Below are 15,953 nucleotides of genomic sequence, written 5' to 3'. Positions count from 1 at the left end.
GACAGCAGTGACAGCAGTGACAGTAGTGATAGCAGTGACAGCAGCGACAGCAGTGACAGCAGTGATAGCAGCGACAGCAGTGACAGCAGTGATAGCAGTGACAGTAGCGATAGCAGTGACAGCAGTGATAGCAGTAGCAGCAGTGACAGTAGTGACAGCAGTGACAGTGATAGCAAATCAGATAGCAGTGACAGTAGTGACAGTGATAGTAAATCAGACAGTAGTGATAGCAGTGACAGTAGTGATAGTGATAGTAAATCAGATAGCAGTGACAGTAGTGGCAACAGTGACAGTAAATCAGACAGCAGTGACAGCAGCAATAGTAGTGATAGCAGTAAAAGCAGTGACAGTAGTGATAGCAGCGACAGCAGCGATAGTAGTGACAGCAGTGACAGTAGTGATAGTGGTGACAGCAGTGACAGCAGTGACAGCAGCGATAGCAGCGACAGCAGTGACAACAGCGACAGCAGCAACAGCAGTGATAGTAGTGACAGTGACAGCAGTGACAGCAGCGACAGCAGTGACAGTAGTGACAGCAGCGACAGCAGTGAAAGCAGTGACAGTGACAGCAGTGATGACAGTACTTCTGAGAGTAGTGATGAGAGTGACAACAAGAGCAAATCTGGTCATGGGAACAGCAATGGAAGTGACAGTGACAGTGACAGTGAAGGCAGTGACAGTAATCACTCAACCAGTGATGATTAGAACCAAAAGAAACTCCGCACAAGATTCCTTTGTGAAAAGTTTGATGAGTAATTGATAAGAAATCAAGACTTCCAAGAAAGTACAGAAAGAGTAAGAAAAAAAACGAAAAACAATGATCGAAAACATGTTTGGGTGTGTATGAGCCAAGAAACAGCTTGAAGAATCAAATCAAATATTAGCTTTGGCTTTAAGTTCCAGCTCCCTCAGAGAGAGAATCAGAATGCATGACCTCTGGTATATGCATGCTAAAATATATTCATATTACGAATATAATTCATTAAAAGTATAGCTATAGAAGAACCATCAGAAGCATTCTTTTATACTTTACACAGAAGTCTCAAGTGGGCTCTTGCTACATGATAATTTCACTTCAAATGCGCCATGCTTTAGAAAATGTGGCAAGCAAACACGTCTTAAAGCAACCATGGCATTCCCTTAATTCTCCAGTCATTATTTATTCTGGAGAGGTCATCTGCCTACTGCCGAGCACACGATGTGGTTATGTTGATATGCTTGCAGCTTGGTATGGGTTCTTTTGAGTATTCTGATGGAGGGCTTGCTTATTCAGCGGGAAAAAATCACAGAAACGTTTTAACCCATATGGGCCACACGAAAAAGCTTTATAAAAACTAAAATAATCCTAAATAATGGAAAATTTAGAGTGCTCACCAGAAAAGAATCCTGAGACTGGTTTGGACCATAAAAAGCTACATCACTGCAAGTCCCTGGAAATTCAGCACACAGTCGCTGCAACTATTGGTCAGTTTCAAGTGGTGCTGAGGACAGCGCCTTGTTTGTAGTAGACCTTCCCTAAATATTAATCAAGAAATGAGAGGCTCCGAGGGAAGGTTCACTTGTTGAGCTTGAGGTTAATTCTTTGTTCAGAACTCTGCTACGTGATAGCAGTTCCTTGCCATCCACTTTTTGAGAGGCATGCATGCTGCTAAAATCTACAGAACATTCAGCTTCCGCATAAATAAGTAAACTCCTTGTTCTAGGAATTCATTAGTTCTACACCACAAGCAAAGACATATGATAACAAAGCATGCTATTTATTTAATACGGTGAAAATATAATTTATCACCCAACTAGTTTATAGGGATCAAGACAGGCCTTTCGATTCTTGTAAAGAGTTATAGTCTTTATACCCCCTTACCCCCAGGGGCAAGGCTACCCTGTCCTGTAGGGTCGCTCTGTGTCAGCATGGACGGGGGGCAGGGAGGGAGGGAGAGTGTGGCCGGTATTACACTGTGACAGGAAGAATCATTGGGAGTTGTTCCAGGCAAAGTGGGAGGTACAATGGCCATAATCTATAGGATATTTTAAAATATGATAGAATGGTGATGATTTATAAGTTCCCTCTTTCCCCACTTAATGCAATTACCTTACTTCTTTTTCTAATTGAAAGGTAAAAGCTCTATAATGGAGTTATGAATGAAACTTCTTTAATATTAATTTAGCCAGGTTAGAGTTGACAATTTATATTCAGGCATACACACACACAAAAAAATTCCAGCAGGCATTTTCCTGTCTGCTTCCTTCTTCATGCAAGGGTTTTGTTAGTTAAGAGATCGACATGGAGTTGTATGAGCCCCTAATAAAATGATTTAAAAAAAAGAGAGAGAGATCGACATGACCAAGGATACCGATGAAGACTTCAAAGATATTTTCTTCAGCAACAACTTGCTAACTCATAAAGCCATAACATCCAGGCTTTTTGCTACATCCCAGGTATGCAAATGAATCTAAACCTGTCTACTTAAAATATGCCCCAGGTTTTTTTGTTTTTTTTTCTTTTACCTCTTTTAAGCTTCCTTTTAGTTTGGTCCTGTTTTCTAATGTATGAACTGCAGCTTACAGTACCTGTCTCACCTATTTCAAGAGAGCTATTCTGAGCACGAGGTCAGGCAATGGATGTGAAACTCTATGTAAACTATACAACATCTGTAAATGAGAGAGATACATTTTTGTGTTATAATAAACATTTATTTATGTGATTGCCTATGAGGAAATTCCCTTTATCCTAATGAGCTTGTAAATGGTTGGGAAAAAATAGCTGGTTATTTTTTAACGGAAAAAGTAATATATGTACATACACAAAAACTTCAAACACTGTGAAGCGTATCCACAGTTATTAAATCTCCATCATCTCAGACTCCTACTCTTCCAGTTTTGTTCTCTAGCGACAATTTCTATTACTAATATCACATGGAAAGCCCCAGAGTGTTCTGCGCTCATACAAGTGCATCAGGTTCCCTTTAACATCAAGTCTATTACAAGGACACAATGTTCTCGTCTTACTCTTTTTCACATAGGCTTGAATATTGGTACCCAGGACATGTCTCTATCATTATTTCTTTCTGGAGTTGTATTTCATTTCATTAACTTGCCAGAATATATTTAACTTGCCTGCATTTTCCCATTATATTATAAGTAATTCTCAGTCCCATCAGGGTCTCTGGAGATATCAGCTGAGTCAAAATTCTATGTTAGATATTTTCAACTGGTTCCTAAAATGATCTCACCTAACCAGTGTTCCTGATGAAAGAGAGAGAGGTTCAAAAGTTGACCACCAGATTCAAAGAAGCATCTGATGCTAATTTTCTCATAGTCAGGTCTGTATTGCCTTGCAGGCCTTGGAGTCCAGAATGAGGTAGATCTACTGCTGGATAATAGCTTGAGTAGATTATTTGAACACAAAAGAATGGCACTAGAAAACAAAATCAGTTATGGGTTGTTCTCTGGGATAAATATTTATGATAAGTGATCTACAAATATTACTCTTGAAAACAATATTTTAAAATTTCAAGTTGCCACCTATTCAGTAGGTCATATTATTTAGTGAGTCCTAACCAGGGCATTTTAAATAGAAAACAATCAAAGTAAATCGTATTTTGCATTCTGTAAAATTTAATCTAACAATACAGACACATGTACAGAAATGCAAACACAGAAGCATGAATCATCAGGACATCATGTACACTGTCTCCTTACAGTTGGCTGCAGTCAACACAGTGTGACAGCTGCTGCTTTAGAAAAGCATTAGAAAAGAACCATTATTAATAATAATCCCTTTATCTTGGCTTTTCACGTCCCCCTTTCTTTCCTGAGTTTTTCCCCCCTCCATTTTTACTGTGGTGATTAAAAGTTAGCAATGGTGTGTGTGTGTGTATGTATGTGTGTGTGTGTGTATGTGTGTGTGTGTGTGTGTGTGTATCTGTGTAATGGGGAAGGAGGCTGTAGGGGACATTTTCTGCATTTATTTGTGCCATAGCCAACGAGTCAGGGACTACGGTTATGGTGAGTTTGTGGGAATTTACAATTTTCTGGTAGCATGGGATACTCCACACATGACTGAAACCACAAGATCTGAAAGTTAGCTCTGAGGGGTCGCATTGTGTTCCCCACCTGACCCACGACACAAACTGGGAGATGCACCCAGGCGCTCTTTCCTTTTTCCTTATCAAATCTCTTTCACAGGGAAAGCTACCTTGTAGAGAACCATGGCTCACTATCACAATGTGTTATGCATTATTAACTCGATTGGAATTTCCCAGAAGTCAAGCCGACCTTAAGGTTTTTATTTGAAGTTTTGCAAAAGGTTAGACTAAAATAACTAAGGTCAATTTTCCTTTCCCTGAAAGGAGCAGTAACAGAATGGAAGTGCTCAGTCAGAGATGAAAATAACAATGTATTCTCACAGTGATCCATTCATTGCTGCTTGGAAGCAAATCCTCTAGAGAATGGACAAGTCAACAGAGTGTTCTCAACTCTCTCCTCTGATCTAGGGTTCAGATGCTAAAAGGAAAAAGGAAGAGACTCAATTCCTATAGGGCACCCGGGTTATTCATAAAAATAGTGTAAAGTCTAAAGATCACCAATCACGTTGACTTAATATATTTCTACCAATTTTCACTGTCTCAAATGCAGCATGAAACTTTGAATTTGCTGAGTGCATTATTATTAGTTACTTTCATTATTTCGGGATTTGCCATTGGCTCCTGCCACCCTCCCACTCACTCTTGCTCTTTCCCTCCTTTTCCTCACTAACATACTCTTCTCTGGAGAGATGATGAAAGTTTTGTGGGGGAGAATTTCATTCTCAGGCATCTGAATGTGTGACGCTCCCAGAAAAATCCCTATCCAGGGACTGTGAGCTTTGTCCTTGAGTTTACGTCACTGGCTTTTTATTTGTTCCCCAGAGTTGGGTCTCAACCATGCCTATCTTCTTAGTTTCCCCAGTTGAAGCCACTATATCCCCTGGCTATTCTAACTCCCTGGTGGCATTTTGGTTAAGTACTGGAACACTGACCACAAAGTCAGTAGTTCAAACCCAGAAACCCAGATACTTTGAGAGGGAAAGGTGAGAATTTCTGGTCTCTTAACAGAAATCCTAGGGAACCGTTCTACTCTGCCCAATGTATTAAGTGTTGTCTGGTCGGTTCCGACTCACAGCAACTCTATGTACATAAAAATGAAACACTGCTTGGTCCTGCACCATCCTCACAATTGTTCTTATGTGTGAGCCCATTGTTGCAGCCACTGTGCCAATCTATCTTGTCAAGGGTCTTCCTTACACTTTACCAAGCATGCTGTCCTTTCCCAGGGACTATGCATCAGTATTGACTGGATAGCAATGGGTTTTTACTGCGTTCTTTCTCCAGGGATCCCTGCTGATGCTCTGGGTTAATTATTGGGCTACTAATCACCAAGTCTGGAGTTCAAACCCAGCAGCCACTCTGAGGGAGAAAAATGAAGCTATTTGTCCCCATAAAGATTTATTGTCTCAGAATCCCTCTATAGAGTTAAAACATACCCGATGATAGTGGGTGGTCATTCAAATCTTAACAAAGTCTGGTGGTCAAGTGTTCACTTGGTAACCCAAAGATCAGCAGTTCAAACTGATCTAGGGCCATCTGCTCCCACAAAGATTCACAACCTTGGAAACCCTATGGGGTAGGGTTTATTTGTGCCATAGCCAACGAGTCAGGGGCTCTGTCCAAATGTGGAGTTGGAATGAATTCAATGGCATTGGTGATATTTTGGGTATCCTCACCCCATCTTTAAATATTGATAGTAACTAATCTGAACCAGAAGCACAAGGTACGTAGGCTGTGGCAGACCAACACTGAAGTCTAGCACTAAAACCCAAGTTACCTTAGTATTATCTTAATATAATTTCCAGGTTTCAATAAGAGGACTCTTACTTTGTCCCCAAGTGACACTGTCCTTTAAGTGACCTGGCCTTTCCTACTAGGCTTCTGCCCTATCTTGCTCCAGGAAATGGACTAAAAAGTGTCCTAGTCAATCAGCCCAAGGGAAGAGCAAAGGGAAGCAGAACTTTTGTCCGTCACCTCAGTTAACAGCCCAACGCAGTGAAGGAGACAGCATGTCTACAAACTGTGGGGCCTTTCCGGGAACAAGGGAAAAGATCGAATGATCCTATACTCTGATCTAGACTGTTATAAGCAAGGGTGGAGGTAGGGGATATTAAGTGAAACAGTTGGGTGGAGGGGCTCAAAACAAAGCAGGGGTCTAGGTAGGGGGTGAATGGACCAGCTTTGGACCGTGAATGGGTACCTGTGTCTTTGGAAGCTACAAAGCTTAGATGGATGTGAAACGTCCAGAAAGACTTTATTGGAACCCCGGCACCTAGATTGGAATTTGAAACCTTTTTTCTGCGTCAAAGTACCTCCAACCAGAGTGGGATGCTTCATTTTTATGGATATAATTTCAAATAATAAAGCCTTTGATAATCCATCATTTTAAAGAATGAAGTTCTTCAGATAAAGCAATAGTCTCCCCCCAAAAAAATAAACAAAAGAGGAGGTGTTTTGACTGTACACTTTACAGCTTCAGTGTCCTTGAGGAACGTGTTGTCTCTAGTTTAGCTTGCAGCTGGCTTTATATGTGTTTGCTAATCTAGTCTAGTGAATGGTGAGTAGGTTTCTACTTTGTCAGTCTCTGCTAACTTTTATGTTCTGTACTTATACTTTTTAGCTTACCTGTGTACAGATCAGATTGGTTTGCAAAAACATTGGTTTGTTTGTTTGTTTCTGAAGAGTCTCTTTGAATCTTGATCTCTAAATCTGATCCTTAATTTTGACCAATTTCTCCTCAGCCCTTCTGTCTAAAGATCCGAACTCAATGTTTATAAGTGGTCCTGGGTTCTATCTTCCTGTAAAGTCTCAAGACTGATTTTGTCAATATCTATCAGTGTTGGATCTGAATTTCACTTTCAGGTATGTAGAAGACAAACAGAGCCATGTTTTTCAACCACAAATTTTTATTATAGCTGTCTTTTCCATTCGTATGTTACTGAAGAAATAACAATATAAGCAAAATCCCTAAATCCAAAACAAAATGACAAAAGACAAAAGAAAAACAGCCCATCTATAGACATCCCCTCACAGAGGGGACACAAGGAAGGAATGAGTCATCCAAGGTGCAGTATAACTCCAAAGAAACACACAACATTATTCTAGTTCTTCAGTGCTTCTTCCCCTGTGCTAGCATGACCCAGTTCTACCTTACAAATCCGGCTAGGCCAGAGTACATACATTGGTACAGATAAGAGCTCTCAACACATGGAATCCAGGACAGATAAACCCTTCAGGAAAAGTAATGGTAGCTAGTGATACCATGAGGGAAGGAAGAAGTGGAGGGGATGGGGAGAAAGGGAGAACTGATCACAAGGTTGGTTATATAACTACCTCACCCCACCCCAGCCGAGAGGGACAAATAATAGAAATGTGGATGAAGGGAGACAATAGATGGTGTAAGATATGAAATAACAATAATAATATATCACTGATCAAGGATTCACGAGGGTAGGAGGGTGGGGGGGGAGGGATAAAAAGAGGAGTTGATATGAAGGACTCAAGTAGAAAGAAAATGTTTTGGAAATTATCATGGCAATATATGTACAAGTGTTCTTGATATAATTGATATATGGATTGTTATAAGATCTGTAAGAGCCCCCCATAAAATAATTAATAATGAATGCCCCCCCAATAAATCCACAACCTTTTTTTAAGAGTTTATACTTTAGAAAGAAAACGGCCATCATCTTGTAACATCTCTTTATAAATAAATATAACCTACATTTATCACATAGGTAAATCACAAGTCAGCAGTTCCCAACCACCAGCCTCTGAGGGAAAAAGAACTAAGCTTTCTACTCCTTTAAAGAGTTAGTCTCGGAAATCCACAAAGGCAATTGCACCCTGTCCTATAGGGTCACTATGAGTCAGAATCAACTCGATGGCAGTGAGATTTGTTGTTTTTTAATATAAGGACAGGACTATTGGAACATAATTAACATTAGAACAGAACATTTCAAAGGGCAGCTCATGAAGACAAAGTAAAGAGTTATAATGAAATGTGCAAAGACCACGAATTAGAACGCCCCCAAAGAAGACCAAGCTCAGCACAACTCAAGCTTCCTGCATCGTTCAGTATTTTAGCCACAGAAACCTTAGATATTCAAACCTACGACTTGAATTATTTCCCTCAGTTCTTTCACCTTGAGATGCACTGAGCCTGGGCTTCCATTTTGAAGTCTTTGTAGATTTCATTCTTGCATTCATGATGTTCAAGAGCAAGTTTTGGAGTCTCTTGATATTCACTTTGATCTTTTATGATCTTTTGCTTTTTTTCATGTATGAAGTTCTTGATGTTATCCCACAACTCAACAGATCTGTCATTAATGTTTAGTGCATTAAACCTAGTGGGATAGACTCAAGGTCATATTTTATAGGTTCTCGTGGACTTGTTTGAATTTTCTTCAACTTCAACCTGAACGTATGAGGGAGCAATTGATGATCTGTTCCATAGTTGACCCCTAACCTTGCTTAAGCTTATGATACTGAATATCTTCATCATCTCTTCTCACAGATGTAGCCAATTTGATTACATCTTGCGAGGTAACTACAGTTATTATTTATGTTGTTGAAAAAATGTATTTGCAGTGAAAAAGTCATTGGTCTTTAAAAACGTTACCATGCAATCTCCAGCTTCATTCCTGTAACCAAACTCATATTTTCTGGCTACTGATCTGATACTTTGTTTGTTTCCGACTTTTGCATTTCCAGTCATCACTTATGATCAAAGCATCTTGCTTGCATATTTGATCAATTTCAAACTAAAGAAGTAGGTAGAATTCTTCAATTTCTTCCTCACCAACTACAGTAGTTGATGTATACATCTGAATAATAATTATATTGATTGGATTTTCTTGTATGCAAATAGATACTATCCCATCACAGACAGCATTGTATTTCAAGACAGCTTCATATGTCCTTTTCGATGATAAATGTGATGTCATTTCTCTTGAGGTTGTCATTCTGGGCATAGTACACTACATAAATGTGAGATTCAAAATGGCCATACCTCTTCATCCCAGAATACTAATACCTAGGATTCTGATCTCTATTCATTCAATTTTATTTCTGAAGATTTATAATTTTCCTAGATTCATACTTGGTACACTTCAAGTTCCAATTATTAGTAGATGTTTTCAGTCGTTCCTTCTCATTTTGAGTTGTGCCCCATCAGTAAAGGAAGGTCCCTAAAGCTTTACTCCATCCATGTCATTGTGGTCTGATCTGCTTTAAGAAGGCAGTTCTTTCAAGTTGCATTTTGAGTGCCCTCCTACCTGAGGGTCTGACAATGTGCCCTGCTGTTTGTAAGTTGTTCAGTGGCTAATTCCTCAGACGTGGGCAGTCTATTCCTTCTTCGTTGTCTGTTCATAATCTGAAAGCTCAGCTGACATCTTTTCCCCTTCGGTGACCCTGCTGGTACTTGAAAGACTGGTGACATAGCTTCCAACATCACAGCAACATATAAGTCACCACAGAATGGAACGGACAGATAAGTGGTGGAAACAAACCTAAAGAGAGGAGAAAGGAAATAGAAAAGTAATAGTAAATAAAAATACCTAAGAGAAAAGGAAAATTGGAAAGAGAAACAGAAGAGAAGAAATAGAAAAGTAAAATAAGCAAAAAGGCTATAAACAAGGGAAGGAAAAGAAAGGGAAGCAAACAAAGAAAAACCAACTGAAAACGGAGAGAATTGTGAGGGGCAGGGACTCCGGTAAGAGTCAGCACCCTTTGCAGCTACCGAGCTCATGGAGTCAGGGGGCGAGGCGGCGGGAGTGGGGTCCAAGGTGGCCCCTAGAAGTTCTCTGGGGTAAAGACCCCTGATCTGTAAGTCTTTCCTGCCAGCTGGATGGTGGTTGACATCAGAATGCTTGTTCCCAGAATTAACACTTTGGGGCCCAGAGGGATTCTGGGGGGAGGATGGTTAGTAGTGGAAGAAGTTCTTGCCTGTCCATAGGTGATTATTGGGTACCCCTAGGGGAAAAAAAGAGAGGAAGAGGTTAAAGTATAGAAAAATAAAATACAAAATCTGAAGAGTTATCAGCATTAAAGGAAAACAGAATTAGATTACTTAGGATATGTATTAAAATAAACATCAATCGCAACTGACATTCATGTGTGTAATGTTAGGTATTTAGAAATGGAAACTAGTAGACATATAGACACTCTATTGGTAAGAAGTAAGGAATTCTTTACAAGTGATGGCAACATAAGGGAGCTTTGAGAAGGTTCACAATTTTCCCAAGCTGTATTTAACCATGTGGTTTCATAAACATACATATCAAGCCCAGGGGTGAGGACATGATTATATCACACAAATGTAATGCATGTCTAAGTGAAAAGTTGGCCTGTCTCTGTAACAATTGCTGTTGTCATAGGTGTCTGTGATCATTACGCTTCTGCTCATCGGATACCCCAGTGTGGCAAGCACATAACTGTTGTAACTGCTAGACAGGCCGGAGCTCGGTGCCATCGTCATCTTTCCTATCATCTCCGACATACTGAAGATGCATCTGCTGAGTGTGTTTTCGTACATATAAAAAAGATTTAAAGAAACACATACATAATCTTGGAGGGTGTGGACTACTGTGCATGCCACTAAAAATAAAGGATTTGGGAGAAAATATGCTCTACCACGTGAGTCTGTATCCAAAACCAACAATGAAATGTCTTGCATTTCAAGGACTCTAAGATGCTCCGAGGCCCTCACTTTCTTGATCTTATTGGAAGGTGGCAATGGTCAGTGCCATACATCTCTGTTGCATTGTGACAGTGAGATATATTCTAAAGGACATTTGCCTTCAGATTAGCTACATTTTCCCAAAGGTCAATCTTTTTTTCCCTTTTTCCAATTCACTGTAACTCTCTTGGAATATTTTCCTTCAGAGGAGGGGTGTCTTGGCCTTGGGAATATTTTAGAAAGGAAGTGCCAAGAAGGAGAACTTGCAGCACTGAGGCGGTAACCTATTCTAAGCATCATTTAAGGGTAGTGAAGAAAAACAAGGGACACAGTGTACTCGGCGTTATCCATTTTTGTTCTACCAGCAATTTCCCCAAAGAGCAGACCATCCTGAGGTCTGCAGACTGGAACAGAATCTGCTGTGGCAGATGAAAATCAGCCTTTCACAGATAACCACGTTGTGGCTTTGCAATGTCAGAACTGTTTCCAAAGAGCCCCCTGTCATTAGCAAGTGTCCTTAAAAATAGGGGGAAATATTTTTTAATTCTTTATCCACTTCCAAGCTTCAAAGCAAAGATTAATTTAATTAGCCTGATAGAGAAGAGATCAAACTTTGCAGACACTCAAACATTATGATTAAAAGAAAAACTGCAAGCTGCTGTCTTCTTAAGATAAAAGATTGCACTGAAAGAGACGCCTGTAAGAATGGTGAAGATCCAGCATGAGTTCACAGAAGAGCTGTTCTCAATGATCTTATTTAACAGCATTTTTAAAACAGAAAACATTCATTTCATAGTTTTTTACTGACTACAAAGTATAATTTCTAAATGTTGCCATCGCATTGATGTTGACTCATAGTGTCCCCAAGAGCTTCAGGGTAGATTGTGCTCCATGGAGATTTCAATGGCTGGTTTTTCTAAACAAGACAAGGCCGCCCCCCACCCGCAAGGAGCCAGTTATCAGATTGATTGATTAAAAAGTTGGCACAAAACTTAGCTATCACAGTGACATTGCACAAGCTACATCTCTCTCTCTCTTTTTTAATAAATATAAATAAGATCCTTGTGAACTCATGAGGTGACTTCACCATCCTTGCAGGCATCTCTTCCAGTCTGTTCTTTCATTCTTCAGAGGACGGTGCTTGTAGTATTTTTTTAATCATAATTTTTGAGTGTCTGAAAAATTTGATATCTTCTCCATCCTGCTAATTAAATTAATCTTTGCTTTGAAGCTTAGAAGTGGATAAGGAATTAAAAAGTATTTTTTCCCTATTTCCCTGTGGGCACATTGAACTATTCCTCCTGAGTATCCTTTCTATATCTATATAATTGCTCTTCTCACAGAAAATTGAGGATTACTGGGTTTTTCTCCAAATCTGGACTTCTCCATCTGGTAGCCACTAGCTATATGTCATTGTTTACAATTAGATTTTTTTAAATTAAATCCAATAGACATTAATTCCACGGTTTCAATGACCACACTTTAGGATCTCGGTAGTATCATGAAAATTTGGAACATTGCCATAATTGATTCAACATGCTACTCTAAAATGTTAGCTCCCTCAGGACTCAGATTGTGAAATCCAATATCTACCTGTATTGATAGTCCAGTGGTGGCAATAGGTAATAAAACAGAATTTTAAACAGTTTCTATTGTCTCATAATAGGCAGAGGTTCCAAAGGCTGAGAACACTTGAATCAATGTCAGCTAAGTGTAAAGACATAAGCCACCCATCCATGTAAGGCAGATGTAGAAACTGTGAAGCAAGGATCCACCTCCCAGTTTGTAAAGGGGAGGAAATGAGAGGAGAGTGGGGGCAGAGGGGGAGAAGGAGAGGGGATAAGGTGAAAGCTTTCTTTGGAGAGAGTTGGGATCCTTTGCTCTACTCCCGCCCACTCTAAGTAGAGTGTGAAAGGCATGAAGAAATCACGAGAAGGAGATGTGTGCTGTCTCCTGGAGACTGCGGGGCCTGAAGCCTTTAAAAGTACATTTTGAATCCCTACTTGGTGAATTACTGGCTGTGTGATATGTGAGCCTGAATTTTCTAGAGAAACAAAACCAGGACACTCATACATGTATAAGAAAGAATTTTCTATCAAGAAAGCAGCCCAACCCAGCCCCAACCCAGACCAGCCCCAGGGGTCAGATGCTTTGTGAGAGGCGCTCAGACTCAGGCAGCTGCTGGCTGATGAAGCAAGAGGAAGTGGTAATCTAGGCTGGTGGGTGTAGAGGCAAGGTCTGCAGAGCATGGCAGGCTGCCCATAGCTTCCAGGGATGTCAGGTCACATGGGCCACCCCTGGAGAGACTGTCACAACCAACAGGCCACAGAGACCTGATAAAGGAGACCATTATCAGATTGGGACCTGATTGATAGGTTGGCACAAAACAACCATCAAAGTGACATGGGACCAGCTACACATCTCTTTGAACTGCAGTTTCTTCTAGTGTAATCATGGAAAATGTTTTACCTATTTCATTGGGTTAATGTAAGAAAATTAAATGAGAAAATCTATGAAAGTTGCCAATGATAGAAAACCACTTGATTTGAGCTGGGTCTGCTGGTTAGACCATTTCTTAGGAAAAAATGTAGCTTTCTGCCCCAAATATGTGCTCTTTATTCCAAAATATGGAACAAAGTGTATATGAATTATTGAATGTAAAACTCATGATTTTCTCTATAAAACTTCACCCAATTCACAATAAAAGAATTTTTAAAAGAAAGTACAAACATAGGTGGATGAAAAGTTGAGAAAAAATAGCTTCATATATAGCAATATTTTTCCTCTTTCGTGATTTCTAAATGAGGTAAAGATTATACTATTTTATTTACTTATCACCTATAAATATATGTATCTATCTGTGATACTTTCTATCATTTTCCCTTTATTTGTGCCTCGGTAGGTCTATGTGTGTCACTCTCCATGTATATCTGTATGTATCTTTCTTTTATTAAAATTTGTTTTCTGCTTCCTTTCCTCCCTTTATTACCCCTCTCCTTGATATCCCTATAAACATCAAAATCTACTTCTGTGGGTATAAAAATTATTTTTCTTGAAAAAATTTTTTATAATAGTGGTCTCATACAGTATTTGTTTTTATGAACTTGACTAACATTGCTGAGCATAATGTCTTTCAAATTCCTTCATGCCATGATGGCTTTGACGGTTTCATCCTTGTTCTTTAAGTATGCATAATATTCCATTGTATGTATGTACCTAAGTTTATTCATTGCTTCCTCCACAAGTACTTGGTTACTTTCATGTTTTTGCCTTTGTGGAAAGCACTATGATAAACAGGACTTGTGCGTATATCTGTTTATGTTTTATGTTTTATTTTTATTTTTTTAGGTATATACCCAGTAGAGAGTTTGGTGGCTCATTTGGGATTTTTATTCCTGTTTGTTTAAGGAGGTGTTATAATGACTTCCATAGTAGTTGCACAATTTTATAATCCCACTAGCAATGCACGACGACTCCAAACTCTCCATATCCCCTCCAGCATTTGCTATTTTCTATTTCGGTTTGTTTTTCTATCAGTGCCAATGTGAAGTATCTGATGGTGGCATCTCATCATTTTAATTTGCATTTCTCTTATAGCTAGTGATTTGAGCTTTTTTTCATGATTGCTGACTGGATGTCATCTTGCTTAAATGGTCTATTCGTGCCTACTGCTCATTTTTCATTGAATTTTTCAAGTTTTTCTTACTGAGGTGTTAAAGTTTTCTATAGATTTTATAGATTAGTCACTTAGCTGAAGTATCATCACCAAAATTTCCCCCCAAACTATGAGAAGTCTTTGTGTACATAAATATCATCAGTTTAGAAGGTCACAGCCATCCATTTTGTCTTCCGTAGTATTGGTGTATTTCATTATGTTTGGCAGTCTGCTTATGCCTTGTATCAGACCCTGAATTTGTGCCATTTTTCATAGATGTTCTTTATAGTTCTAATATTTAGATTTATGACTTCAGTCCATCTTGATTTCGTTTTTGTATATGGTGTGAGGTAAGAGTCCTGTTTCATTCTTTGCAGATGGAGATCCAATTTTGCAAAGACCCTCTCTTTGTTGAAGAGACCCTCTCTTCCCCATTTAAGGTGGTCTAGCTTTGTGTAAAAATCCAGGTATCTGTAGGTACTTGTTTTTAAATCTAGGTTCTCTATTCTGATCTATTGGTCTATGTATCTGTCACTGTACCAATACCAAGCTATTTTGACTTTTGTGTCTGTGTAATAGGTCTTGAAATCTGGAAGTGATAGGACACCTATTTTGTTTTGTTTTTTAAGTCATATTTTAAAGCAATGTTTATTTTGGAAAACCCCCAGGGAGATGGATTGACACAGCACTGACAACAATATACTCAAACATAATGACAGAGTTGAGGATGATGGATGACTAAGCAATATTGGGTCTGTTGTTCACAGGGTCGCTATGAGTGAAACCAACTCAGTGGTACCTAAGACCCATAGCAGCAGTCCCTAGAGGAAAGGCAGAACAATTAGTTTATTATTTTCCTTTATGGACTATTTTACAATAATGTGTTGACTTCTTAGAGCAGGTAATTTTTGTTATTTTATTTTTAGCTTTTGTTTTAATTATTTATTGGTCTCATTATTGGGTTTTAATTATTTATTGGTCTCATTATAAACTGTGTTTTTGCATCAGGAAGCACATCATGTCTATGCTGCTTCTTGTGAGCTAAGCAGGCATTGATGTGCAATGCCTGAATTGATTAACCCATCAAAGGTTGTTAATTAGTAATATTCTACTATTTCCTCTTAATATGAAGACATTTTAATATGAAAAAAAATGTTGAGAAATGCTTACCTTCCTGTACAATTTGTTGACCTAGTGATTCAGTTCAAATGGAAAAACCTGGAAAAATAATTGATTCTTTGCATTTGTTTACATGTTTTTAAGCAATTAATTGACTTCCTGCCACTGTCCAAAGTGGCTAATTAGTACTTCATTTTATTCTTGTAATATTACCATAAATTTATAGATTAAAAATTATTTGATGAATTTCAATCTATTGCAATTATAATCTATTTGAGATCACATTTCCCCATCTCCAGCCAGTGGAGGCCTATTCGATAGTTTCCCCCAAATCTGGTATGACAAGATATTCCAGATTCATCTCTACATTTCCTGCCTAAGTATGAGAAATCAATTCCCAGAGAAGCCCCGGGTT

At 38.9% G+C, this 15,953-nt stretch overlaps 1 protein-coding gene across 1 annotated transcript in view; it reads left to right on the top strand.

Annotated features, from left to right (window-relative positions):
* LOC101649488 (dentin sialophosphoprotein) overlaps positions 1 to 705 on the top strand; it is an 8,791-nt gene extending 8,086 nt beyond the window's left edge. Inside the window, exon 6 of the mRNA XM_004703421.2 lies at positions 1 to 705. Coding sequence (XP_004703478.1) covers positions 1 to 705 — 705 coding nt within the window.
* The last annotated feature ends 15,248 nt before the right edge of the window (positions 706 to 15,953 follow it).

Source organism: Echinops telfairi, unplaced genomic scaffold (assembly GCF_000313985.2).
Source record: "Echinops telfairi isolate 266 unplaced genomic scaffold, ASM31398v2 ScPeMD7_7468;HRSCAF=8506_0, whole genome shotgun sequence".
Taxonomy (NCBI): Eukaryota; Metazoa; Chordata; class Mammalia; order Afrosoricida; family Tenrecidae; genus Echinops; species Echinops telfairi.
Note: the sequence above shows the minus strand (reverse complement) of the source record. Positions and strands in the feature narration are given on the sequence as shown.